A 27804-nucleotide genomic window follows, 5' to 3' on the forward strand; every position below is an offset into this window, starting at 1 on the left:
TGTACCTGTGGCAGAATTCATGTGAGGCTTTCTTTGTTGCAACATATCACTGGAAAGCAAGTTGTGAGTGGGTAGACATATAGCCCCTACCTGCCTCTTAAAGTTGGAGGATACCATGTTTACTGAACAATTTTGAGTGGGAAAAATAGCCGAGGATAACTTGCAACATCACTATACCAAGTTACTTCTTCCTACAGAGACCCAGGTATTATGCATCCAGATCAGACGAGTCCTGGCAGAAAGTCAAACAAAAAGTCTTTTCCTGCAGACAGACCCTCCTGATCCTAGGAAAGGACCTGAGAATGAGAGGCTTCTGGAAGAACCACTCCCTCACTCTGTACCAGAGTCTAATCAAGTGGTCTTTTTCCTCTATCACTGTTTCCAGTGTGTGTCTCCTGAACACCCAGCTCAGTCAGAAAGGAAAACAATTCTCAGATAAGAAGAGGACTTCTTACTGGTTCAGAGTATGTGTGTGGATGCTCCCATTCAAGTGCTTCCTTAAATAGCATCCCACACGCCCTTTATTCAGCTTCCACTGCTGGTTTTCTCACACCCACTATTTACAATCAGCACCTCCTGATGGCCAGCAACTGCCCAGATCTAACACCTTCTTCCTTTTCCCTTGAATTATTATACCGGAAAGCAGATCAATGAGAGTGATGTTTTCCAGCTATACTGAAGAAGGATTGACAAATAAAAATTGTGCATCTTTCAGGTATAAAATGTGCTGTTTTGTTATATGTATATATTGTGAAATGATTACCTAATTAACATATCCTTTATCTCACATCATTACCTCTTTTTTGTGGTAAGAATACTTAAGATCTGTAGTCTCTTAGCAAAGTTCAGGTATACAATATGTTGTTATTAACTGTAGTCACCATACTGTACATTAGATCTGCAGAACTATTCATTTTATAACTGAAAGTTTACACCCTCTGACCAATATCTACCTTTTCCCGCCATCCCCAGCCCTTGACAACAACCACTCTGTTACTATGAGGGCAACTTTTTTAGCTTTCACATATAGTAAGATCATACAGTATTTGGTTTTCTGCATCTGGCTTATTTCACTTAATGTAGGTCCTCCAGGTTTATCCATGTTATCACAAATGACAGGATTCTATTGTGTTATATTCCAGTGTGTGTATGTGTGTGTGTAATCACATTTTATTTATCCATTTATCCACTTAAAGACACTTAGATTGTTTCCATGTCTTATCTACTATAAATAAGGCCCCAATGAACATTGGAGTGCAAATATCTCTTCAAGAAAGTAATTTTACTTCCTTTGGATATGTACCTAGACGTAAAATTATATGGATTATATAATAGTTCTCTTTTAATTTTCTGAGAAACCACTATACTGCTTTCCCTAATGTGTACCAATTGACATTCCCATCAACAGTGTGTAAGTTGTGTTACCTTTTCTCCACATCCCTTCCAACACTTATCTTCCAGCTTTTTGATAATAGCCATCCTAACAGATGTGAAGTGATATGTCATTGTAGTTTTGATTTGTATTTCCTTGATGATTAGTAATATTGAACATCTTTTCATATAACCATTGGCCATTTTTATATCTTCTTGGGAAACATGTCTTTACAGGGTCTTTGCCCATCTTTTAATTGGGTCATTTAGTTTTTGCTATTGATTTGTCTGAGTTCCTTATGTATTTTGGATATTAGCTCCTTATCAGACATATGGTTTGCAAATATTTTCTCGAGTCTGTAGGTTGCCTCTTAATCTTCTTGAGTGTTTCCTTTGTTATGCAGAAGCTTTTTAGTTTTATGTACAGGTATACTTTGTCAGTTCCAGACTACTGCAATAGAACAAATATCACAATAAAATGAATCAAGTGAACTTTTTCATTTCCCAGTGCATATAAAAGTTTACACTACGCTATAGTCTATTTAAAGTGCCCAGTGGCATTATGTCTAACAAAACCAATTTGAATACTTTCATTAAAAAATACCATATTACTCAAAAATGTTAACCATCATCTGAGCTTTCAACATGTCATAATCTTTTTGCTGATGGAGGGTCTTGCCTCGATGCTGATGGCAGCTAATCGGGGTGGGGTGCATGTGGCGATTTCTTAAAATAAGACAACAATGAAATCTATCGCACTGATTGACATTGATTGAAATCATTTCATGAATGATTTCTCTGTATCATACGGTGCTGTTTGAGAGCATTTTACCCATTGTGTATTTCTTGCTGCCTTTGGTGAAGATTACTTGAACATATATGGGTGATTTTTTTAGAAATGAGGTAACTTTGAATTAGCTCTAGTTACAATGTATGTATATCATATCTGAATTTTTATAAGACTATGCATTGTTTTATGGAAAAAACAATATTTAAAGTCAGCTTACACTTTGCAAATTGCAGTACATTAATTACCGTTAGTAATGAATAGTATATGGCATATCATTTTGAGATTCGGTGTTTTTAGTTACAGAAACTGATTCTCCTCATGCAGGTGGCCTATTTGAGGGGAAGTTTCTCTTTTACTGTGGACAACCAAATAATGCCTATGTATTTATGTTCTAACAGTTGCCTGAGTTGTCATTTTCTGTTTAACTGAGCACCAGATACCCACAAACCAGCTTCCCACAACAAAATCATAGGTAACTTCCCACAGCAGTCCTGTGCCCTTTATGGAGACTCTGCCTTCCTCTAATTTCCCAAATTTCCAAACTCTCACCTCTCCTGGTACAGATTTACAAAACCAAGTGTGTCAGAACTTTTTCTGGGGTGCCAGGTGGCTCAGTTGTTTGGCGTTTATCTTCGGCTTGAGTCATGATCCCAGGGTCCTGGGTTCAAGGCCTGCATCGAGCTCCCTCCCCAGTAGGAAGCCTGCTTCTCCCTCTCCCACTACCCTGCTTGTGTTCCCTCTCTTGATGTCTCTCTCTCGTCAAATAAATAAATAAATAATTTTTTTAGGATATCTTTCTAAAAAAATAAAGAAAAAGCGTTAATGAGCTCCATTTTCTTTGGAAAGGAAGAACTGTGAGTATTAAACTAAAGGCAATTCAAATCAGGTTAACACTTGCCCTTGGCTGGGGGAAAAAAAAACCTCTAACTTACCATGATTAATATAGCATATTCATTCAACCAGCCCCTGTGGGTCCTAGAACATAAGAAATTTGTTTCCAGCATATCCAGTGAATAGAATAGTGGAATTTTTTAACTGAAGTACAACCGCTTGTTATATAATGAACAGAATGGAAATTCCAACTCTACAGACGCAGGTATTTGGGGAAAATGGGTCTAGTCAGTGGATTGTTATCTTCTTGGTGCTCTTTGGTTAGACACTCCAGGTCACTGACTATGAACAAAGTAAACCCTGCTCTTTTATTAACCACCTGTGAAAATGAGGGCAAAGGATCAACTAGGTCATGGGCAGATTGCCAGATTTTCTCTGATGAGCTAGAAATAGATGCGTTCAAAAATGGGCCGACCTCTTCCTTTTGTACTTCTCTTCTTCCAACATATCAACACCTACTTAGATCATATTTATCATTCTTATCTGAATTGTGAATGCCAGAGTAACCTCACTTGAAAAATGATGCTTTAAAATTTCATTAAATTATACACTCAACTTTTATTTCTTAGCTTGGAATATATATGCCAATTTTCTGAAAACTTTGCATTTTTCCTCTTCTGTAGTCTTTTATGGATAGTCTCCAATAGTCAAAGCTGTACAATGTAAATTTTTGTGGTTTTATGAGGATAATTTATTTTATTTCATTTTCAGAGAAGCCAGGAAGCTATCTCTTTTCCAGTTGGGATGCAACTGAATATCTGGCCTGGAAAATTCCTAAGTACACTGGGTATATCATTCACTCTCATGCCACTATGTTTAACATCTTTTGAAAGTAGAAACCTAGCATAAGAAATTGTCAGGGCTTAAAAGAAATGGGATGGGATTCCCACCAGCTCATATCCCCCTTGTTGGGAGGTAGGAAGCATGAAGGGACTCTAGAAAACTATTATTTCCATGGATTTATAAGTTGTTTTATATTAAAAACATTTTTATATCAAATCATCTGTCTAGCAGAAATCTTCCTTGATAGGATATTTGTTTTTATAAGTAGCCTAATATTCTGTTCTCTTCTGTTTAGGCCCATAAGAAAAGGAAGGAAATATTTAATTCTAAAGAAGTGCAGGAAAACTGGTTTGTACCAGAAAGTGGAAATTCAGCCTAGCAGAGTTGCTCTCTGTAATGCTTATATAAGGGGGATGCAGAGTTCAGAGTGAGAAGAAGGATGATAGATGTTTATACACAAGTTTACAACATGCTTCTAAGTAGTACAATATGGTGCTCTGAAGGCTCAACTTCAAGACAACTTTAAGACATTGAAAATAAAAACAAATTTGTTGAATGAGATCAGTTGCCTATAGGGGCACATACCTCCAAGAGCTTTTCTATTAATAGGTATTCAGGAGTCTCTCCAACACCAAATTCCAAATAATATGGCTTTGATGTAGCTCCCACAGAACATGGCTGGAATATGATTTAACCAAGGAAGCTGAAACCCAATTAATTTAACCATTCCAGGTCTTGACAAAAAAAGAGGAAGGATGGGCATGGAGCCTAGACAAGGAGAGCAGAATAAGCAGGTATTTAGTTATTGGTAGCCAAAAAAAGAGGAAGGATGGGCATGGAGCCTAGACAAGGAGAGCAGAATAAGCAGGTATTTAGTTATTGGTAGCTGAGTTCTGCACTGCCCAAGGAAGTCATGTTTTGATTGGTTGAATTGAGCTTCCTAGTCTGCTGAAAGGGTTACCCTTAGAGTGGAAATTATTCAGATGCTTCCCTCCACTGAGTCCCAGTTTCCCCACCAGTGTGAACCATAGGAGATACTTTCTGAGAGGTAATGGGGGATACTTTGTATAGGGACATGCAGGCCCCTGTCAAGACCTGACTTTTAGTATTAGGGAACTGGGGAGCCATCTCTCTGTCAAATAAATAAACAAAATCTTAAAAAAAAAAAAAAAGGAAAAGAAAAAGAAAACTAGAGACCAACATCCCCAATGACTATTGATGCAAAACCCCTCAACAAAATCCTAGTGAGCAGAATTCTACTCATGTTAAGAAGATTACATGATGACCAAGAGGGATTTATTCCTGGAGTGCGATGATAGTTCAATATACAAAATATCAATCACTATCAGACAAAATTAACAGAATAAAGGAAAAATGGTCATATCAATTGATGCAGAAAAGGCACTGGCTAAATTTAACCTTCTTTCATGATAAAAATACACAACAGTGTAGGAATAAAAAGAAAGTATTTCAACACAATAAAGGCCATATATAAAAAGCCCACACTGTATTCAATGGTAGCATCATACCCAATGCTGAAAGACTGAAAGTTTATCCTCTTAATATCAGGAACAAGACAAGGATGTTAATTTTTGCCCCTCTATCCAACTAAGTATTGTTGAACAACATTGGAAGTTCCAGCCAAAGCAATTAGAGAAGAAATAGAAATAAAAGCATCCAAATTGGAAACAAAGAAGTAAAATTATCTCTTTTCACAGATGATATACTCTTATATGTAGAAACCATAAAGATTACACACACACAGGGGCACACACACACTATTATAAGTAATAAATGAATTTAGCAAAATTACAGGACACAAAACACATGGACAAAAATCAATTGCATTTCTATACACCAATAATGAGTAATCTGAAAAGGAAATTAAGAAACTTTACAATAGTATCAAAATTGGAAATAAACTTTGCTATAGCAAAGGACTTTGATACTGAAAACTACAAAACATTGCTAAAAGTAATTAAAGAAGACACAAATAAGTGGAAAGATAAACTGTATTCATGGATTAGAAGACCCAATATTGTTGTGAGTACTACCCAAAGCAATCTAAAGATTCACTGAAATCCCTATCAAAATTCAAATGATGGAGGGTTTTTTTGTTTTGTTTTTTGTTTTTTGCAAAAATAGGAAAAAAATCCATCCTGAAATTCATGGGGAATCTCAAGGAATCCCAAGCAGCCAAAACAATCTTGAAAAAGAAGTACAAAATTGGAGGTTTCAGGCTTACTGGTTTCAAAACTTACACAAAGCTACAATAATCAAAACAGTGTGTTACATAAAAACAAACAAATAAAACAATGAAATGTAATGGAGAGCCCAGAAATAAACTCTCACATATATGGTGAAATGATTTTTTGCAAGGGTGCCAATACCATTTAGTGGGGAAAGGACAGTCTTTTCAACAAATAGTGTTGGGAAAATTGAATATCCACATGCAAAAGAATGCTTTTGGACCCTTACTTTGCACCATATACAAAAATTAACTCAGAATAGATCAAAGACCTAAACATATACTCTTAGAGGAATACATAGAGAAAAACTTAATAGTATTAGATTTGGCAATGATTTCTTGAATGTGACACCAAAAGCACAGGCAACAAAAGAAAGAAAATAGATAAATTGGGTTTTGTCAAAATTGAAATATTTGTACATCAAAGGACACTAATTCAACAACAAAAAATAAACAAGTCAATTTTAAAAATAGGCAAAGCCTTGAATAGGCATTTCTCCGAAAATCACAAATAGCCAATAAGCACATGAAAAGATGCTTAATATCACTAATCATTAGAGAAATGAAAATCAAAACCATAATGAGATACCACTTCATTCTCATTATGATGACTATTATAAAAACAAATAAACAAAACTTGAAAAACAAGTGGTGGAATGAATGTGGAGAAATTGGAGCCTTTGTGCACTGCTGGTGGGAGTATTTGGTACAATCACTATAGAAAACAGTATATCAGTCCCTAGAAAAATTAAAGATAGAATTGACATATGATACAGCAATTCCACTTCTGGGTATATATTCAAAAGAATTGAAAACAGGGTCTTGAAGAGATATTTGTAAACCATGTTCATTATAGCATTATTCTCAGTTGCCAAAAGGTGGAAATGATGTAAACATCCATTGACAGATAAATGTGTAAACAGAATATGGCATATACATATGATGGAATATTATTCAGCTTTAACAAGGAAGAATGTGTTGACACATGTTTCCAGATGGATGAAACTTGAGGACAGTACACTAAGTGAAAGAACCTAGACACAAAAGTCTGATTCCAATTATACAAGGTACTGAGAATAATTAAACTTACAGAGACAGAAAGTAGAATGGTGGTTGCCAGGGGATGAGGAGAAGGGTGAATGGTGAATGGGGAGTCAGTGTTTTATGAATATAGAGTCTGAGTTGCAGAAGATGAAAAGAGTTCTGGAGATGGATGGTAGTGATGGTTGCACATCACTGTGGATAATACTTAATGCCACTGAACTGTATATTTTAAAATAATTAAAATTGTAAATTTTATGTTATATATATTTTACTATAATAAAAATATGTAGCCCCTCCTCCTCTAAATCTGTACTCTCCAACAGATTTCTGGTTATCATTTCTCTTTATGAATAATTTTCCTGTGTAGAAAATACATGGCTTAGTGAGCCCTACCCTGACAGTCCTCAAGGCTGACAACCAGCAATCATTCTGATTTATACATCAGGCTCTTCTAAGTGTGGGTATAAAGGAACTACATCTTACAGAAGGATGACTGACAAAACTTCATTTCTAGATGATATTACCGTGACTCCGCCCTAAAAAGCAGTGACAGCCTAAGCCTGGGCTCTAGGGAAGTTTTGGTTACCTCTTCTCTGTCTATTAGCAAAACCCAGCCTATTATAAAAAGCAGTACAATTGTCAACTCCAAGATAGGCCCTGTTTCCCCTTCCTTATTATAAAACCAACTTTAAGTTTAAAATACCCAAGAATGGGGCACCTGGGTGGCTCAGTCACTTGTATGACTGACTCTTGGTTTCAACTCAGGTCATGATCTCAGTGTCCTGAGATTGAGCCCTGTGTCAGGCTCCACCCTCAGCGGGGGTCTGCTTGAGATTCTCTCCCTTCTCCCTCTGTCCCTCCCCCAACTCGTACATTTGCGCATGCAGTCTCTCCCACTCTTTCTCTTGCTTTCTCTCAAATAAATAAATCTTGAAAAAAAAAAATACCCAGGAATGATTTCCCAAACCACAATTACTTTCTCTTCCTGGGTTAGACAGTCTACCTTGTTGGAGTAAGAACTGAATAAAAACTTACTACTGCCGTAGAAAGTCTCTGAAACTACCAGTCTATTCTAAAGTCTTCAGCTGCTTCGTGTGGGAACATATGTGGGAATGTGTCTTTTTTTTTTTTTAAAGATTTTCTTTATTTATTAGAGAGAGAGAGCACAAGCAGGGGGAGAGGCAGGCTAAGGGAGAGGGGAAAGCAGATTCCCTGCTGAGCAGGGAGCTGGACATGGGACTCGATCCCAGGACCCTGGAATCATGACCTGAGCCGAAAGCTGATGCTTAACTGACTGAGCAACCCAGGCACCCCCAACTGTGCCTTTCTTACGCTACCAACATTGTGAAGGGTGAGAGAGTGAGGAGAAAAACAGCATCATTCAACTAGGAAGGCAATTTTAAAAGAATAGGGTAAATACTCTTCTCCTCCTTATATTCCAGCCTCCCCTGTCTTCCCAAGGCTAAGATGGGAGTCTCTTCCATGTGCTCTTATGGGTGTCCATTGTTGGACCATAAGCCTTCTCATATTGCAATTGACACCACCTGTTTACTCTATCTCCCATTGGAATGGAAGCTATTTCACAAACTGTGTCTTCAGTCTGTTACCTCAGGGCTAGGGCTGTCCTGGCACAAAATAAGAACACAAAAACTCCTGGGATGCCTGGGTGGCTCAGTTGGTTAAGCTGCTGCCTTCGGCTCAGGTCATGATCCCAGGGTTCTGGGATCGAGTCCCGCATCGGGTTCCTTGCTCGGCAGGGAGCCTGCTTCTCTCGCTGCCTCTGCCTGCCTCTCTGCCTGCTTGTGTGTACTCTCTCTCTCTCTCTCTCTGGCAAATAAATAAAATCTTAAAAAAAAAAAAAAGAACACAAAAACTCCTGACCAGAAAAATAAACAGCATACTGCTGTGTTTCATTAACTCCACAATCCCAACAATTATTAGACATTTCATTTGCAAGACCACTAAAAAAGAAAAAAAAAAATTACAATCAGAAGATCCCAGAAGTTGTAAAATGTTTCAGTGTTAGGGTTATTATTAGGGCCTGGAAGAGGGAAGAGATGGCCACAAAAAGGTTGAAGACTAATTGGTATCACTTCATAGATACAGATATGTGCATATACATTTATACAAACAAACACCTTTTTTAATTAGTTCACTTGGCCTATCTTGAGCTTTTCCTCTCAGACCAGATGTTGTTTCAGATTTTAAAGAATCACCCTCTTGTCTGAACACCAGGTAACTAAAAATAGAGGGACCTACCCCCATTTCTTAGCTATGGTTATATTCTGAAGCTCTAAAAAAGAGTATTATTTGTTGTCTCTACGACGGCAGTTTAAATGATGAGAATCAGTGAATTAAAGGGGAAATACTTTTGCCTCCAGGCAAGATTATAATAAAAGAAGTCCATTCATCATCTGCTGAGGGAAACATGTCACAACAAAAATTACTAGGTAATGAAAAATCTGGGCAGTTCCATTGCACTTTTAATCAAAAGATCTCAAAACAATCCCACCATGTCATCAACAAAGTCTTGTCATCAACAGGATACAAGGTGAAAGTGTCCCTTTCCATAGTATTGTACATCATGAATCTAAGATTTTTAAAAGGTTAAGCAAATTAATAAAAAGCAAATAATAATGATAATCATTATATATACAGATACACTTACATATAAATGCATACACATACACACACAAAATTTTACTTTGGTGGCATATCAAGTGAGATCATGTGTGAATATTTGATTGTAAATCCCTAAATACCACCCAAGCAATAATAAGGAGCTGAGTTTCAATCCTGGCTCTACCACTTCCTCCTGCTGTGACCTTAGGCAAGTGTGTTACCTTCTTTAAGTGTCAGAGAATTGTAACAATATGCACCTCACTACAACCATGGTCCCTATAAAGCACTTAGAAGAATGGCTGGCATATGGCAATTGCTCTGTAAATATTAGCTCCCTGCATTTGAACTACAATAGACGCCCATTTACCAGTCCCACAAGACCCACTTCTCCCATGCAGCCTGGCCTTAGTTTCACAATTTTTTCATTTCATCATTCCCAGTTTGGTCTCACTTCCCTCCCCACCCAGTCTGGGACCCATACAACTACTGCATTTGGTACCCCTTGGGGTTTGTTCTTCTTGGCCCTTCCACCTCAACTTCCTACCATTCCTTTTATGATATCCCCAGGCCGGGGTCTTTACAATGACCCCAGCTCTGTCTTCTCAACTCTAATCCATCCTACATAGCTTTACCTGTTTTATGAAATCCTAAGCATGGCCTTTCTCTGCTCAAAATTCTCAAAGCTTCCCCACTTCCCCACTAAGTTCACTTCTGACCACAACATTCAAGACATCCCATTTTTGGCTTCCATCTACCTTTCCAGGTATCTCTTCATCTTAGCCACTCTGATGTACTTACCCCTATGCCACATTCCCCCACATCCATGGTTTTGTTCATACAATTTTCTTTTATTGCAATGTCCTCCCCTTCACTCTGCCTTTAAAAATCCTAACCCTCCTTCTAAACCAAATTCCACCTCCACTGCAGTATACCTTTCCAAACTCCTTTGAACTGTCTTTTGTGTGTCTTCATTGGGATCCTTATATTTAATCTTGCATTGGGGTTGATTCCATTATAAGGCCTGCCTCACCTCTGTAGTCTATCTGTGACTTTGCTTGTACAAGTGGACAATAAATATGGATGTTATCCACTGTTTTTAACAGTTATATATGAATATACATATTTATATTATATTATTTATATTATACATATTTATATATGAATATACATATTTACTTTGAGCCTCTGTGTCAAATATGCAACTAAAACAGGAAGATAAAATCAAATAAACCCTTGGTGTTTGCTGCCATATTTAGCAATATATGGTGGGGGTGCTGGGTTGTTTTAATCTCTACCCAACAGAATCTTCCAGCTCATCAAACCAATACATCATTGGTTCCTTTAACATGCAACAGATAAAAACTTGGCCATGATGTTCACTCAGTTAACTATAGTACTGCTAAAAATATCTTAATCTGGATGTGGATTTAAACTGAAAATTGGACAATACATGGTTTTGCTTTTGTTTGTTTGTTTTAGGTTTTGATTTAGTGACGTTAGGGGGAAAAAACAAAACCATTACAGTTCTTGCTATAACAGAAGGCTTAGTGAAATCTTCTATCCAATCTCAGAACAGAAAGATGTAGACAATAGAGCTAAGATTCAGTAATTTAAGATAAGCCTATAGAATATCAAATGAAACTTTTTTTAAACATGTGTTAACCCTATATTCACTGTTTTATAGTTTTCAGTGCCAATGAGGCCTCTTGGTGAGCAAGCCAGACAAAATATGATTTGTTAAACTATATGGAAAACAGTGATTTTTGAAAATCAGAGTATCTTGGTAATGGATCCCCAAAGACTTCTCAGATTTTTAAGTCTGGTCCTAAGCTACTTGGCCGGGAATATGACCAAAAAAATGATCTAAGGGTATCTCTGGAAAACACCATTTAAGAAACCTTGCCTCTTGAGATTACCAAGAACTTTGACATGGCTGTGTAGCCCAATCTCATCAGAATAGTCAACAATTAAAATTCAGTAATGCCTCCAACAAGAAGACAGATTAAATAAATAACAGATTAAATAAATAAATAACTCAAGATGATGCCTTTGGGAAGCAGCAACACTTTTTTTTTTTTTTAAATAACTTCCTTCTCCTGCCTCTAAGTTGGGAAACTATAACAGGAACAGCCATATTATTAATAGTTTTACAGGTCAGTTCCTTTCCTTAGTGCTATGCATAAAATGATCATCATTTCCAAGTTTTCCCGAACTACTTTTATGCCACATGATTCATTTTAAGTAGGGGCTGTCTCTTAATTCTATAATCTAATCTTTTATATTGTGGATTTTCATATAAATAAATGCATGTATCAGTTAAAAAAAAAAAAAGCTTTCCCAGACAATCTTACCCCTAATCTTTTTTTCAGACACTCTTGACTCTGAAAAACCATGGGCAGTTAATGAAAGGCTAGTTTGGGCCATTGCTAAGGCCCCAGTGCTTATCCTCATTGCCTCCCTCTATATCCTTTGAGAACCTTATGAGAATGTAAAAGGCTTTATACACTGCCTCTCACTAGTTAGAGTTCCCCTCAAAGTCTTATTCTCTAAAAATATTAAACAAGTTTGTTTCCTGAAGGCATCCACCGAATGATCAGAACTCTCCTCCGACCCCATTCCTTCTATAACAGCATTGGGAAAACTCACCATTGGCATTTCAATAATTGATGGTCTGGGGATAGAAGTCTGGAAAGTAACTGCTTCACAGTCCGATTTACCTTCTAGGGACTCAGGTGAATCCTCAGCGGTCTCAGCAGGCTGGTTGGAAGTGTGGTTGCTTGAATTCAGATTTGCACTGCCATTTTTCTCTGAGCAGATTCCGGAATCTCCCCTTTTCTCTGGAGTTCCTTCTTCCCCTTTCGAGTGATGTGAGTGCCTCTCTGCTTTGGCCATGGGCTGAACATAGATGGTGGAATTAGTATCAGCTGCACTGGGCTGATCAAAGGGTGTATTCTCTCTTGTATTCCCAAAACAAGCAAGCAGAGCTGAGCATGGAAAAGGATGCATCCTTCTAGATGGAGATTTCAGTCTTTTGGTGAGCCTTGCTTTCCATGTGGACATGACCTGCAGTGAAACATTGCCAAGTTCAAAGTGGGGGAAACTTTTCCAGGGGTTCAGATCACCTCCAGTTTCCTTATAGTAACTATTTCCTTTCCTGAAAAGAAGGACTTTCTAGTGGTTACCCTTAAATAGAAGATTAGGAGATGGCAATGCCAACCTCCCTTGGAGACACTTAGCACCCAGCTCCTCTCCGGGAATCGTCTGTCCCAGGGCGATTTCACGCTCTTCGTTCCTCTATGCTGTCAGTGGCTAAAGAAAGCTGTCTGTGAGGCATGTGTTGGCTTGGGTTACAGTCCCCAGGCAGGGCAGACGCTTCAGTGTAAGGCAGTGCCAAGTCAAAAGACAGTTGCTTCAGGTTACCTTGAAGGCATAAAGATAATGTAGCCTGATAGCGTCCGCCATAATAGCATCAGCCTGTGTATCAATAACATCATAACAGCAGCATAACCTTCTTTGGTTACCCCCTTCAAATATTTATTCTCCCAAACAAAACAAATACCACCCAGTTACCCATCATGATCGAGGACCTCTAGAGGGTCCTCGACCCTGGCAGCTGTTTCATTATTAAAATAGGAGGTAGATTTGAATCTTTTGTCTGGAGAGATCCATGTTTGGGTTTGATGTCACGGGGAATTTTCTGGATCTTTCTTGAATCTTCCTCAAAGAAGCTTCCTGGCTTCAGGATCCATATTCCTCCTTCTGGTAATAAATGAGTCTTTGTTAGTTTGCCTTTTCACTACTCATGTAAAGTCCATGATTAATTTTCAACAACACCAAAACAAAAAAAAATTAGCTAAAATGAGCAATTAATGCAGGTATGTATGTGTGAATGTGTGTTCTATTCCTTTACTGTGTGTATTACTTAATTTTGGAAAATAAACCCCCTTTGAACATAAATCTTCTACTTTCAACACATCAATATATGAATGGTGAAAAATAATAATTATAAGAATATGCTCAAAATTGAGATTTTTCCTTAGCCAAGCAACTGCTAGAAATGTTGGAGAAAGATAATACTGTAATGGTTTTACCATTAATAGTGACTTTCAGGTCAAGGCTTCAGGGTATATTCCCCATTCTCATTTATTCATTTTCCCCTCTCTTTTAATTTAATGTCAAGATGTGCTCTTAAGACCAAATAGGTGGTAGATATCATAGCACTAATCCCCCATTTTACAAAGACAGAAAACGATTCTTTGAAATTTCAAGAGACTAACACAAGGTTATGCTGTTGAGAAGGGCTAGTGGAAAGTCCAAGATCGCTGGTATTTTATCTGATCTCTGAGTCTCACTCAACCTGACAATCATCTTATTGATATGACAGCTGTACTGGGGAACATTCCTTTGGGCAGTCATGGCCATCATACGCTAAGTCAGATACAGCTTGAGGAAGGTGGATATAGCATCAAATGCAGATTTTATTTTAGTCTTTACTAAAATTTGGAAATAAAATATAAAAGCTGCGATTACTGAGAGGTTACCATGCAGCCAGCCCTGTGTTAACCCAGGTATACCAAACTTCCCAGTCTTGAGGGATCATTCTCCTTTAATACCCTAGTATAAGCAGTATAAACCCCCTCCTCACAATTGCAGGAAGTCCAGGCTTTTAGCAGGCTCCCAACCAGCCTAACAGGCTTCCTGAGGAGCCCTAGGAACCGTGTTTTTTTCTCTTTTCTGCCGTGTCACTATGGTCCCCTCAGGCAGGGTGATTCCAAGATGCTTCCCTCACATGGCTCCTTCTTGGTCCTCTCACTACCGAGCATGTTTACAGTAAAGCAAAAATGGCTTGCAGATAGCAGGACGGAATTAAACAGAAGTAAAAATAATTCTTAAACTTGGTTTCATTCACTCATTCATTTATTCACTCAACTATATGCCAAGCACTATCTAGAACTAGAGAGACAGCAGTTAACGATTCACCTTTCAGGTGGCTACATTTGGTAGACTCCTGGGCAAAAAAAACCTCTGAGCCCTCCCCAGACCTGTTGTATCTCTCTTTTTGGTCCTGAGCTTACAGCCCTTCCATGGGAACCACCTCACCTCCCTCGGGGGCACGCCCAGGAATTCTGGCCAGAGTGTCCACTCCAGCCCATGCAGAATTGTGGCTTCTTTTTAGTTAATGGTAGCTAAGTCTTAGCTAAAATAAAAACAGTAACAGATAATGGTTGAGTGCTTATTATCAGTCATGAGTCTCAACAAATTAACTCATTTAATCCTTACAACCTTAAGAGAAAGGTGATATTATTAATTCTTATTTTTATCCATTAGAAAAACAAGACACAGAAACTTAAGTAACTTGCCCAAGGTCACAGCATTGCTAAGGAAGAGAGCCAGGATTATGAGTCCAGGCAGCCTGGCCCCAGAGTTCATGCATTTAATCAATATACAATATCACTTTCCAAATATACACAGCATGCTCCAAAGAGGAACTTTCCAACAGCCTTCAATTCAACACACTACCTCTAGAAATTTATTCTGCAGATAGACATATGCATAGAGATATGTCCAGAAATATTCATTGCAGAAGTGTTTGAAATCACAAAATTTATTGTTAATCAGTAGAAGATAAGTTAATATATATTTTAAAAATTCAGACAATTGAACACTATGCAGCTTTAAAACTTCAGGTTTAATATGGTATGCTAACTAAGCACATGTATTTATATCCTTCCCTTTCTAAGACATAATTAAGATAATAGTGTTGGGTCCGTTATCAAAGGAACGAGACTGAGACAAAGTGAAAGTTATGCAAAGCCTTATTCTATGCCAAGTATTAGAAGTTAGACTAACCGGCCAGGAGAATGAGGCTGAGACAAAGTGAAAGTTATGTAAAGCTTTATTCTATGCCAAGCATTAGAAGTCAGACTGACCGGCCAGGGCCACCTCCGAAGAGAGCGACCCCGCTTTGGTCTTACAGGTTGATTTTATAGGGCGCAACCACAGAACTCTACGTATGTGGCTTTGGCTGATTGGATGTCTCCTACCTGTGTGTTTTAGTAACACACCGATACTAGTAACTAGTAACTGCTGAGGCGTTTATTAAACAACAAATGGCCTTGTTTTAGGTATGTGTTTTAGCAACGGTTACCTGGAACCGGTATCAGTAACTGCTGAGGCATTTATTAAACAACAAAATGGCTACTTAGGCAACATGGAGTCACTGTGGCTAAGTAGGCCCAGGCAGGCCCTAGGGGGTTAACAGGTTCTAAAGTGGAATCTGCCCCAACAATAGTAATGGAATTTTTTTAAGGCTTAAATTCACAGTACTGAAGAGAACAGGAAGAAGGCTGTTAACATACAAGAAAACTCAACCTATAAAATGGAAATCAGATGAAATACTAATTAATGAAAAAATACCAAAAAACAGAAAGCCAGCATGTTGAATACAACTGCATGGGCAACAGGTACAATAGAATTTAAGAAAAGTCCTGAGAATGTGGAATTAATTGAAGGTCTGACTATGGAAGTCAAGTTTCCTATACCTTCCTATACCAGCCAACAGGATACAAAGTGAGTGGGTGAAAAAATAAAATGAATGAATTAAGTAAGTAAGTAAACATGAATAAATAAAATAAAAGTTTAAGTGTGGGGTCAGGGTCTTATTTAAATGTATCTTTAAAAACTATCAATCTTGGGACACCTGGGTGGTTCAGTGGGTTAAGCATCTGCCTTCAGCTCAGGTCATGATCTCAGGGTCCTGGGATTGAGCCCCACAATGGGCTCCCTGCTCAGCAGGGAGTCTGCTTCTCTCTCTGCCTCTCTGCTCCTCTCCTGCTCATGCTCACATACACTCTCTCTCTCAAACACATTTTTTAAAAACTGTCTAATCAGTTCTTACCTAAACTGTTTGATGAACTGTCTAAAGAACTAACAAGGGTAACTAGTGTGGATGTCAATATCCAAGAGTAAAGGCCATCTGCTTCTTTATTTCAGCCCCGGCATAATAGCTGAGAGTTCTCTGCCTGTCCATTTAAAGTGAACCCTTAAGTTAATGAGTCCCAGCAACATTTACAGAGCTCCAAATCTTCAAATTCTTCCCTCATGTGAAAATACAAATAGATCGTAAGACATCACTGGACATTTGAGAACTGCCAAAATCAATGACAATACGCAAAGGAAAAGGAAAGATCCTAGCAAGGAAGAATGGAAGAATGAGGGAATGGCAGTGGGGTAGGCAGCAATATCTGCCATTCAAAATATGGTAGAGTATGTAGTAAACTACAGCACAGCTGGATTCTGAGTGATGGGAGAAGAGTAAGGGGGGAGAATCTTTGCAACTTGATACCAGGAACATTCTCTTTGGGTGCCTCACAAGTTATGACAAGGGTCCTAGAGAATTTGAAAATGTTAATTTGCTTTACTATAAAAACTGTTTACATAGCTATAATAATATAAACACTATTCCCATTTTTTCAGTTTTCAGAATTAATATATAGAACAAGAATTGCATACTGGTGACTCTGAAGCAAAATTAGGCCTAAAGATGTGTTTTGTTTGGCTAATGACATTCTAAAAAATTTAGTGCATCACTGTTAGATCACAGAAACCACCACTCTCTGTATCTTTCACTGAATCAGTTCATAAGTATATGTAAAGAGAACACTACAGACATTAGAGTTTGTGGTTTAGGGTGGGTATTTGTGATTGTTGATGCCCAGCATCCTTTCCTCCTTTCTTTCGGTAACAGCTCCCTGATTTCCTTTTAGAGCACTCCTTCTGTCTTTTGGGTAGAACTTTAGGCCTGCTCCAAAGGTGGGTATTAGGTAATCAACATCCCCAGAACCCCTGATCACAGTGATGGGTTCAAGGATGTACTTGAGAACACATTGTTCCAATCAGAATAAATCCCAAATTTGGCTTGGAAGAAATTTTCTCTTCTTTCCACTGGAGAAACTCAATTCCAACTTGAGAAAGTATAAGGCTAGAGCAGCTGCAAACAAGTTGTATCCTTGAGGGGAGAGCTTTCCCAGGATGGAACCAGCACAAGCCAGGATTTAAGAGGTGGAGAGAAAGAAACCAGGTCTTGAAAATACTAAGCTTTGCATAAATTGTTTTCCCCCGGAGATCCTTTCCGGTTTCCTTTGTGTGAATTGAGTTTTGTGTCACTTGCTACTAAAAGAGTTCCAATCAATATGTGACTCACAGGTACCAGGAAATCACAGAAGACTTCATTATGGTTATAGAATAGGATGAAAACATTATCAATTTGACAATGGCAAAGTGAAGGGAGAGCTGAGAGATTCTGAAAAACAAGCAAGTTGTGAGGCAGTGATATATGTGAAGAGAAGCATAGGTTTGCTAATATTCTTACATTTCAGAGTTAGAAGGACTCCCTATGGTAGATGCAAAGAGAAATGATTATATGTGGTGTCTGAGGCTACAGAGGTGACCAGACGGGGAACTGAAATAGAGATGGAGACATATTGGGAATATACAGGGCAGAGTAAGTAGCTAAATGCTCACCTGTCTTATTAGAAAATTCATGGTAATGTCTAGAATTGATACAGACAAAATGATATTAGTAGGATAGATGGTTATCCATCATAGCTGAATGTCAATAGATAATATTTCAACTCAATAAATTAAGAAACAGAAGCATAAACATGTTATTTATAACAATATGGTGCTACCTATCAGAATACTGAAGACTGAAACAGGTAAAAGAGGTTGCCTTTAAGGGAACAGGGATCAAGGTGAGGATGTGAGGCAGACGATTCTCTTCCACTATAAATCTTTATATGCGGTTTAAACTTAAATCACATGTGAGTATTATTCTAATACAATTTTTAAAAGAAAGGAATGTGGTTAATTTAACATGGCAAATAATTTAACATGGAAAATCTCCAAGATATGTTTTAAATGACAGAAGCAAATTGAAAAACAAGTTATATGGTATGCTTTAAATTGTATTAAATATGTGTACACATCTATAAATATGCCTACATAAATACATACATGTATGTGTTTATCCTTATATAGAAAATTTATGAAAATATGCCTAAGAAGTATCTGCCTCTGGAGAGGGGCACTAAACATCTGGACTGGGACACTTTTCATGGTGCGTCCTGTTGTGTGACTTTTTTTAACCATAAACAAATGTTAATTTTTCAATTTAAAAAAGCTACCATAGAAACATTCCAAGGTAACATGGCACCAACATAACTATTTCTAAGCAGGGTCACAAATAAAAGTCAAAATTTTGGCTCAAATGATCTCTCCAAAGACTAACAAGGCCAATCTAAGACCTAAGAGTGAATGTAGTTGGGGCGCCTGGGTGGCTCAGTGGGTTAAAGCCTCTGCCTTTGGCTCAAGTCATGATCTCAGGGTCTTGGGATCAAGCCCTGCATTGGACTCCCAGCTCAGCAGGGAGCCTGCTTCCCCCTCTCTCTCTGCCTGCTTCTCTGCCTGCTTGTGATCTCTGTCTGTCAAATAAATAAATAAAATCTTTTTTTTTTTTAAAAAGAGTAAAGGTAGTCATTTGGTGCCTCTGTCAGAATGCCTTAAGAATATTAGTGATTTTCGGGGCACCTGAGTGGCTCAGTATGTTAAAGCCTCTGCCTTCAGCTCAGGTCATGATCCCAGGGTCCTGGGATGGAGCCCCACATCAGGCTCTCTGCTTAGCAGGGAGCCTGCTTCCTCCTCTCTCTCTCTCTGCCTGCCTCTCTGCCTACTTGTGATCTCTGTCTGTCAAATAAATAAATAAGATCTTTTAAAGAAAAAAACAACTTAAAAAAAAAGAATATTAGTCATTTTCCATATAAAACTCATAGGTGAAACACTAACAGTGGAACTCATTTATTCAGATTATATTTATTGAGAACCCATGACATAGCAGATTCTAGTTAGGAGCTACTATGGGGATATAAGCAAACAAGACGTGATTCTTGCTTTCTTAGAGCTCAGAGGCCAGTGGGGTGTATGAGCAAGTATGCTAAGTATGATAAGGGCAACCTACTGGCCTCCAGAAATGAAATAATAACGTGTGGGGGAAGGACAGCTGCGGTCACAGCCCATGTCCTTATCTGCTGACATTTACTTTCTCCTTAGGGATTCCACTCATCACCGTCCTGCCACAACAGCCTTGGGAGGCACTGCCCTCCGCCTTACACATCCAGCCCAAGAGAAGCCACACCTGTCCCTTCTCCACTGTTCAGCTGATACTACTATGTGGTTGTGATGGTTGACTTTATATATCAAGTTAACTGGGTGAAGGGATGCCCAGGTAGCTAGAATATAGTATTTTTGGATGTGGCTATGAGGATGTCTCTAAACAGATTAGCATTTGAAGTGGAGGATTGAGTAAAGACCTTTCCCAAAATGGGTGGATATCAGCCAATCCACTAAGAGCCAAAATAGTATAAACAGGCAGAGGAAGGGCAAATTTGCTCTCTCTGCTTGAGGTGAGACATCCATCTTCACCTACCCTAGTGCTCCCGCCTCTTGATTTTGAGATTTAGAGATTTACACATCAGCTCCCAGATTCTCAAACTGTGGGACTAAGACTGAATCATACCACCAGCTTTCTCAGTTCCCTACCTTGCAGATAACAGATTATGGGACTTCTCAGCCTCCTTAACTGTGTGAGCCAATTCCTATAGTAAGTCTCCCCTTATGTCTATCTGTCTGTCCAGTAATGACCATTTTACCCCCTCATGCTCATCTAGACACCTTAGAGACCAGGCTCAAAAGGCAAGATCCTAAAAGAAAGAAAGGAGCTCTCTCTACTTCCTGAGAGCTGTCAGTCTAGACACTTCTGTCCCAGTGTGATTGACACTGGGAATATTCCCTTGCCCTGAGGGAAGACTTCCCTTGCCCCCAGGCGGTAACCCACACCCCAGCAACACAAACAATCACAACAGAATTCAGGGGTCCAATATCAGTCCTTGAAAGTAGCAGGAGGGGCCAGCCTCCTTATAAGTGTTGAGAAAGAAAGATGAGCTAACCAAGAAAGGAATGGCAAGAAGATGCAGGAAACAGGTCACTTTACAGTGGGGGTAAGACCACTAACACAGCCATGGTTCTAGATCAGGCTAATAACAGTGTAATTGTTTGATTTCACATCCTCCTCATTTCCTCGTATTTATTTAAAACTCAAAATGAATTAAAATGGGGTTATACTTCCTTGTTCTTGTAGTTATTGTTAAAAATTTTCTCAAACACTTCTGAGACTGCTGAAAATCAGCTCTAAGTGTCGCGAAACTAGATTTGACTGTCAGAGGATGTGCCTCAAACTGATTGTCCTATCCTCACATTTCCAAAATTCTCTTTGCCCCTCTTTCTAACCCTCACACAGAACTCCCACCTAATTACCAAATTAAATGTGGTCTTCCTTAGCATAAGCAAAGGCTTTTCTGCTTCCCACTCAAAAGCACAGAAGGAAAAGTGAATTGGGGAGAATCAGAGCGGGGAGACAAGCATGAGAAACTGTGGACTGAGAAACAAACTGAGGGAGTTAGGTGAGCCTGGTGGTGGGTATTAAGGAGGGCACGTATTGCATGGAGCACTGGGTGTGGTGCATAAACAATGAATCTTGGAACACTGAAAAAACAAAACAAAACAAAATAAAATAAAGCACAGCTGATGGGGCGCCTGGGTGGCTCAGCCCGTGAAGTGTCAGCCTTCCTTTGGCTCAGGTCATGATCTCAGGGTCCTGGGATTGAGCCCGGCATCGGGCTCTCTGCTCAGCGGAGAGCCTGCTTCTCCCTCTCCCAGCTGCTCATGCTCTATCTCTCACTATTTCTCTCTCTTTCTCTCTCTCTAATAAATAAATAAAATATTTTTTTAAAAAGCACAGCTGAAATTCAAAGGGCTGTGTGTCAGGTAGACAAAAAAGCAGACAATCTTTGTTCAAAGCCTGGCAAATCTCTAAGCTTCAGGATTCTGTTTATACCGTGATAGCTTCTGCCAGTACTTCTGAGGTAATACTTATTTATCAGGTTCTTAATTAGCTTCCTTCAATGGGCCACTAATCTTTGGTTGGGTTCAGAGATTCCCCACATGGGCCCATTCCCCAGCCCAGTTCATCATTCTTCCTGCTCCACAGCCTGCCACTCAGGGGTGTTTCCCTCCCCCACCTCCAGGGGCGACCATAAGAATGGGCAGTGGGTATTGAGGACAGTGCTGGTGACTGAATAAAGGCAGATAGAATTATATCCTTAGGACAGTGGCTAGTCATTAGGACATCTTAAGGCTGGAGACCTAATCAATACGGACATTGGTAACATGACAGATCTAGAGTTCAGAATGACAATTCTCAAGGTTCTAGCCGGGCTCGAAAAAGGCATAGAAAATATTAGAGAAACCCTCTCCGGAGAGATAAAAGCCCTTTCTGGAGAAATAAAAGAACTAAAATCTAACCAAGTTGAAATCAAAAAAGCTATTAATGAGGTGCAATCAAAAATGGAAGCTCTCACTGCTAGGATAAATGAGGCAGAAGAAAGCATTAGGACATCTTACCCATAGATAGCATCTAGATATATACAAGGTTTTGCTCCAGCAGTTTCAGAGTAAAAAGTCATCTTCCCTAAACCACATGTATTGTGTCCTTTCGCAGTAGCTGCACCTTGACAATGGTCTCATTATTGTTGATTTTGCCCTTACCTCTATGAGATAAGGGATGTGCTTCTTCCAACTCTTCTTTAGCCCAGTTCTTTCAGCCTTTTTAATTTTCTCATAAGAAAATTTAAAGACACAAATTTCCCTCTGACTCTTTGTGCTGTGCAATACGGTAGCCACTTGCCACAAGTAACTATTTAACTTAACTTGAAGTTAATTAAAATTAAGTTTAGGGACACCTGGGTGGCTCAGTCAGTTAAGCATCCAACTCATGATTTCAGGTCAGGTCATGATCCCTGGGCCCTGGGATTGAGCCCCATGTGGGGCTCTCTGCTCAGCAGGGAGCCTGCTTCTCCCTCTCCCTCTGCCTGCCGCTCCCCCTGCTTGTGCTCTCTTTCTTTGTCAAATAAATAAATAAATGAAATCTTCAAAAAGAAAAGAAAATTCTGTCTCTCCCTCTGCCAGGCCCCCTCCATTCGCATGCTTTCTCTCTAAAAAAAAAAAAAAAAAAAAAAAATTTAAATTTAGTTTAAAATTTCAGTTTCTTTGTCACACTAACCGCATTTCAAATACTAGAGAGTGACATGAGGTATGTGGCTGCCATATTGAACAAAGTACATATAGAACATTTCCATCATCACAAAAGTTCTATCAGATAGCACTATTCTAACTATTGTTTCATATGTGGCCCTAACATTTTTCGACTTATGGTATTGTCATTGTTTTTTTCAGTCCTAAGTATTTCATAATCTCCTAGACATGGAATGCTTTTTAAAGTATCTTTTTGTTATTAATTTCCAATCATTTTTCATAATAATCAGAGCACAGGTTTATATGATACTGGTTCTTCAGAATCTACTGAGGTTTCTTTTTAGTCCTGGTATGTGTTCAATTTTGTATATACTTTGTGTGCTTGGAAAAGGTGTGTATTCTCTGGTTGGTGTCAAGTTTTCATTCTGTGTCTATGTTAGTTTGAATAACAGCGCACAAAGATTCTATCCCCAGAAGCTGTGAATATTACCTTATATGACAAGAGGGACTTTGCAGGTGTGATTAAGTTAAGGACCTTGAGATGGGGAGGTCATACTTGATTGTTTTGGTGGGCCCTACATCCAATCACAAATGTCTTCCTGAGAGGGACGCCAGGGAGATTTGAGTACAGAGAAGGGTGAGGGCATGTGATGATGGAAGCAGAGGCTGGAGGACACAAAGGAACAATTCTCCCTCTCAAGAATCTAGAAGGAAGAGGGTTAAAGACATCTTGGCTTCAACTTCCTAAACTCATTTTCAACTTGAACTTGGGGCCTCTAGAACCGTAAGAGAATGAGTCTGTGTTGTTTTATACCACAAGGTTTGTAGTAATTTTTACACTACTTAATAGCTTGAGTTTCTTAATTGCATTATTTTCATCTATACCTTTCCTTACTTTTAGACTGCTTGTTTTATCAGTTTCTAAGATAATTATAGTAAAACCTTCAATTACATGTATTGATTTATATAAATTTCTCCCTTCTGTACTGTCAGTTGTTTTTTATACTTTTAGGTTATTTTTTAGGTGCATATATATTCATGACAATTATATCTTCTTGCTCTACTTATTCCTTTGCTCAGGGTATAACATCCCGCCTTTATTCCTTAATATATTTCTTGCTTGTAGTACTATCTTACTGGACATTAAAATTGCTTCCCATATTAAAAGTATGATGTCTTCGTCTACCTTCACTAGAATAAATTTGAGGATAGTATCTAATTCCTTACCCCACCTCCTTCCAATTCAAACTCATAGTTTTCCATATATGTATTGAATACACACACAAATAGAAAAATAAATGTATATATGTGTGTTTATATTAACCCTATGTATATATAACATACATGAGTAGGAATACACACATTTTTTAGCTCTTCCATAGAGAGGACCTAGAAGTAGTGACACCTGGTGGCAATGAACACACCTAGTTCTAACATCCTGGTTTCTAAACACTAAATAATAATAACACTAAATAAATACTAAATGCTGGTTTCTAAATACTAAATAAATAAATTGTCCAATTAAAGGAAACTGGGCTCTTAGAGTTATTAGGACTAACAAAATATCTGATTAGTTTGGAGCATCTTATGAAAATACAGATGTACTAAAAAGAATGATGGCATCTTAAAAGGACACAAAATCTAACCTGAAAGAGCTTCCAGTGTCTCAAGCTGGAACAAAGTAAGTAGCAAAATAAAAAACAGTAGTATTGGATTATAAGCCAAAAAACAAAATTAATATCCATGAAACCATATGATATAAATAAGCAATTGAATGAAAAAGTTAGGGAGAAGGGACAACTCTTCCTTTCAGAAAAACACAAATTAATCAAGATAGAAATGAGGGCAATAGAAAATCACTATTGAAATACACCTGGATTGAGATTTACTAGTCAGTCAAGGATCATAATTTGCCAAAGGATTGTCCATGACAACATTTGCATTTCCCCAAGACTATATATTTTGGTGATTATATCATTCAGAGTCTTAGTAGGCAACAGATGGAACACTTAAAGTCTTATTTTAAGGGAGCATAAATGAGGGACTATGTAAAGCCATGTGAGCTGGCCTAAGGGAACCCATAAGGAAAGGCAAAAAGTATCCCAAGCCATGAATCTGGAAAGTCAAGGAGAAGGTACCACAGACCCACAGTGGAGGCTCTGGAAGCCAGGTTGCCTAACAGTATTTATAGTTATGGGAAAATTAACCCACTGCCAAAACTGCAGTGATACAAGCAGGAGGTGGGAAAAATTAATACCCAACCTCACCCTCTCCTGCCCTCTGATCTTCTCCAGTGCTTCCCACTGACCAAGCCCAAAAGAAGCCAAAATGCAGGCAGCTTACAGAGCTCAGCCTCCTGTATCCCATAATAGAGCAAGAAGCACAGAGAATTATTCTTGGAGGACAAGCAGAGAGTATGTTTACAGAGATCAGGGAAAAAATCATGAATTTTAATTTCCTTAATATGATTTGCAGGTTGAATTGTGTCCCCAAAAAAGATATGTTGCAGTCCTAACCCCCAGTACTTCAGAATGCAACCTGATCTGGAAATGAAGCTGTTGCAGATGTAATTAGTTATGATGAGGTCATATTGGAGCACAGTTGTCTCTTAATCCAATATGACTGGTGTCTCTAAAAAGGAAAAAGTGGGGCGCCTGAGTGGCTCAGTCATTAAGTGTCTGCCTTCAGCTCAGGTCATGATCCCAAAGTCCTAGGATTGAGCCCCACATCAGGCTCCCTGCTCTGCAGGAAGCTTGCTTTTCCCTCTCTCACTCCCCCTGCTTGTGTTCCTTCTCTCGCTGTGTATCTCTCTGTCAAATAAATAAATAAAATCCTTAAAAAATAAAAAAAATTTAAAAAGGAAAAAGAGAAGAGACACAGAAACAGGCAGGGAAACTCATGTGACCACAGAGATTGAGTGATGTTGTCTTCAAACCAAGGTACATCAAGGATTGTCAGCAAATACCAGAAGCTAGGAGAGGCAAGGAAGTATTCTCTGCACAAGATTTCAGAGGGAACATGGCCCTACCAACACCTTGATTTTGGACTTCAGCCTCCAGAAGTAAGACAACATATTTCTGTTTGTATTTAAACTGCCAGCTTGTATTACTTTGCGACATCAGCCCTAGGAAATAAATATAATATATTTACATGAATTGGAAGGAAAATCATGAATTTTAATTTCTGTCATATAGGAAAGTTTCAGTCTAGTGAAAACCCCAACTTCCCTGACAGTCTTTGTGTTTTACTTTTGGATTGCAACACTGAAAAAATAAATGATTTCAATAATTTCTTTTTAAGCCATATTATCTCTTAGGTCTTGCATGTACCTCATCAGTGCTATAAGACAAGAACTGATATTGACACAGACTGTTAAAAAATCCTTTGCTTCAAAAAGGAAGCTATCGGGGCGCCTGGGTGGCTCAGTGGGTTAAAGCCGCTGCCTTCGGCTCAGGTCATGATCCCAGCGTCCTGGAATCGAGCCCCGCATCGGGCTCTCTGCTCAGCAGGGAGCCTGCTTCCTCCTCTCTCTCTCTGCCTGCCTGTCTGCCTACTTGTGATCTGTCTGTCAAATAAATAAATAAAATCTTTAAAAAAAAAAAAAAGGAAGCTATCGTTCATGTTCTTCATTTACAGAAAATGGACTGATAACATTAAAAATTTCAACAACTTAGATCATAATAGAATGACTTTTTACATTTACTCACAACCAGTAAAATAAAAATTTTAAAACAATTTTGCAAGCAGAAGTTAATAATTTTTATTATATCACAGCTATCCTCACCCTTTTCTTGATTTGATGTTACTTTACTATTCCACACATCATAATGATATCTGAGAGCATATCGGAAAGACAGCAATCTGTTGAGGGAGCACTGAGACAACAGGCTGTGTCTGCTATCTATCAGGAAGAACCGAGGAACAGCAAACTGCAAATCAGGAGCGAGACCAAGTTTTTAAGATTTCTCAACAGATTGTCATCTGCCTGTTGGAAGATTATATCTGTGTATGAACTTGTTTTCTCTTACTATTCCAGTGAAGGATAAAACAGGTGTGATTGGACACATGTCAGACGGTGGTGGGCTGTAAGTCAGAGGTCTCATGTTCTAGTCCCAACTCTGTCATTACGCAACTATGCGACCATGAACAAATCACAGTGTCTCTCTTCTGGTGGAAAATTAAGATTTAGAGTTAGTTACTTCTGCTATGGGACCATTCTGGCAGCGTTTCTCTGTCAGAGATCAATGAGGCAAGGTAATTTTAATTAGTAAGTGATATGTAAATATCTGATCTGTAAACACACCACCCCTCACTTGTTGTAACACATGAGGAGTTCAAGGAATTATGGTGTGTGTAGATTCAGATGCTTAAGAAATGATTTAGAAGGAAAGACCAACAGACCTGCTCTGGGTGTAGGGTCACTGAGAGTATCTTGTCAGGGGCAGTTGTGAGTTTGTCCAGGAGCTCTTTCTTTGTGAAGCTTTACCTCGGAGGTTCCCAGTTCCTGGCCCCCTCTCCCCCGGCCAGTTCCTTTAGGAACTGGCTGTCAACTGATAAATCTGCTTTTCTAAGATCATAATCACGTTTACTAGTTGAGCTCAGAATACAATAATAAAAGCCCTTTGCTTTGTTTGAGTCTTGATATCCTTGGCATTTTTCTTCTTTCACCTGAATTAACTGTCCTAACCAGAGGCATATTCAGGAGGCTTCAAGCCTCTTAGGCTATCCTGAGGCTAGCTAACAGAGACTGTAAGTGGATGCAACCAGCATCTATTAAATTTCCTCCCTGTTCACATTACTGTATTTCAAAGTTCCCTTCTCCACTGTCTTTGTAAATGTGTTTCCTCTGCATATTGAAAATTCATGGCATCAGTTCTTATAACCATAGTTTGGTAGCAAGAGAAAGACA

The 27804-nt window shown here is 38.6% G+C and overlaps 1 protein-coding gene across 1 annotated transcript in view; it reads right to left on the reverse strand.

The window, feature by feature from the left end:
- Positions 1 to 12809, reverse strand: part of FAM107B (family with sequence similarity 107 member B) — a gene marked incomplete at its 5' end in the record, with an annotated part of 221910 nt that extends 209101 nt beyond the window's left edge. Inside the window, one exon of the mRNA XM_080811748.1 lies at positions 12399 to 12809. Coding sequence (XP_080667874.1) covers positions 12399 to 12809 — 411 coding nt within the window. The remainder of the gene's footprint in view (positions 1 to 12398) is intronic.
- Positions 12810 to 27804: the final 14995 nt, after the last annotated feature.

This window comes from Martes martes (assembly GCF_963455335.1).
Source record: "Martes martes genome assembly, chromosome: 8".
Classification (NCBI taxonomy): domain Eukaryota; kingdom Metazoa; phylum Chordata; class Mammalia; order Carnivora; family Mustelidae; genus Martes; species Martes martes.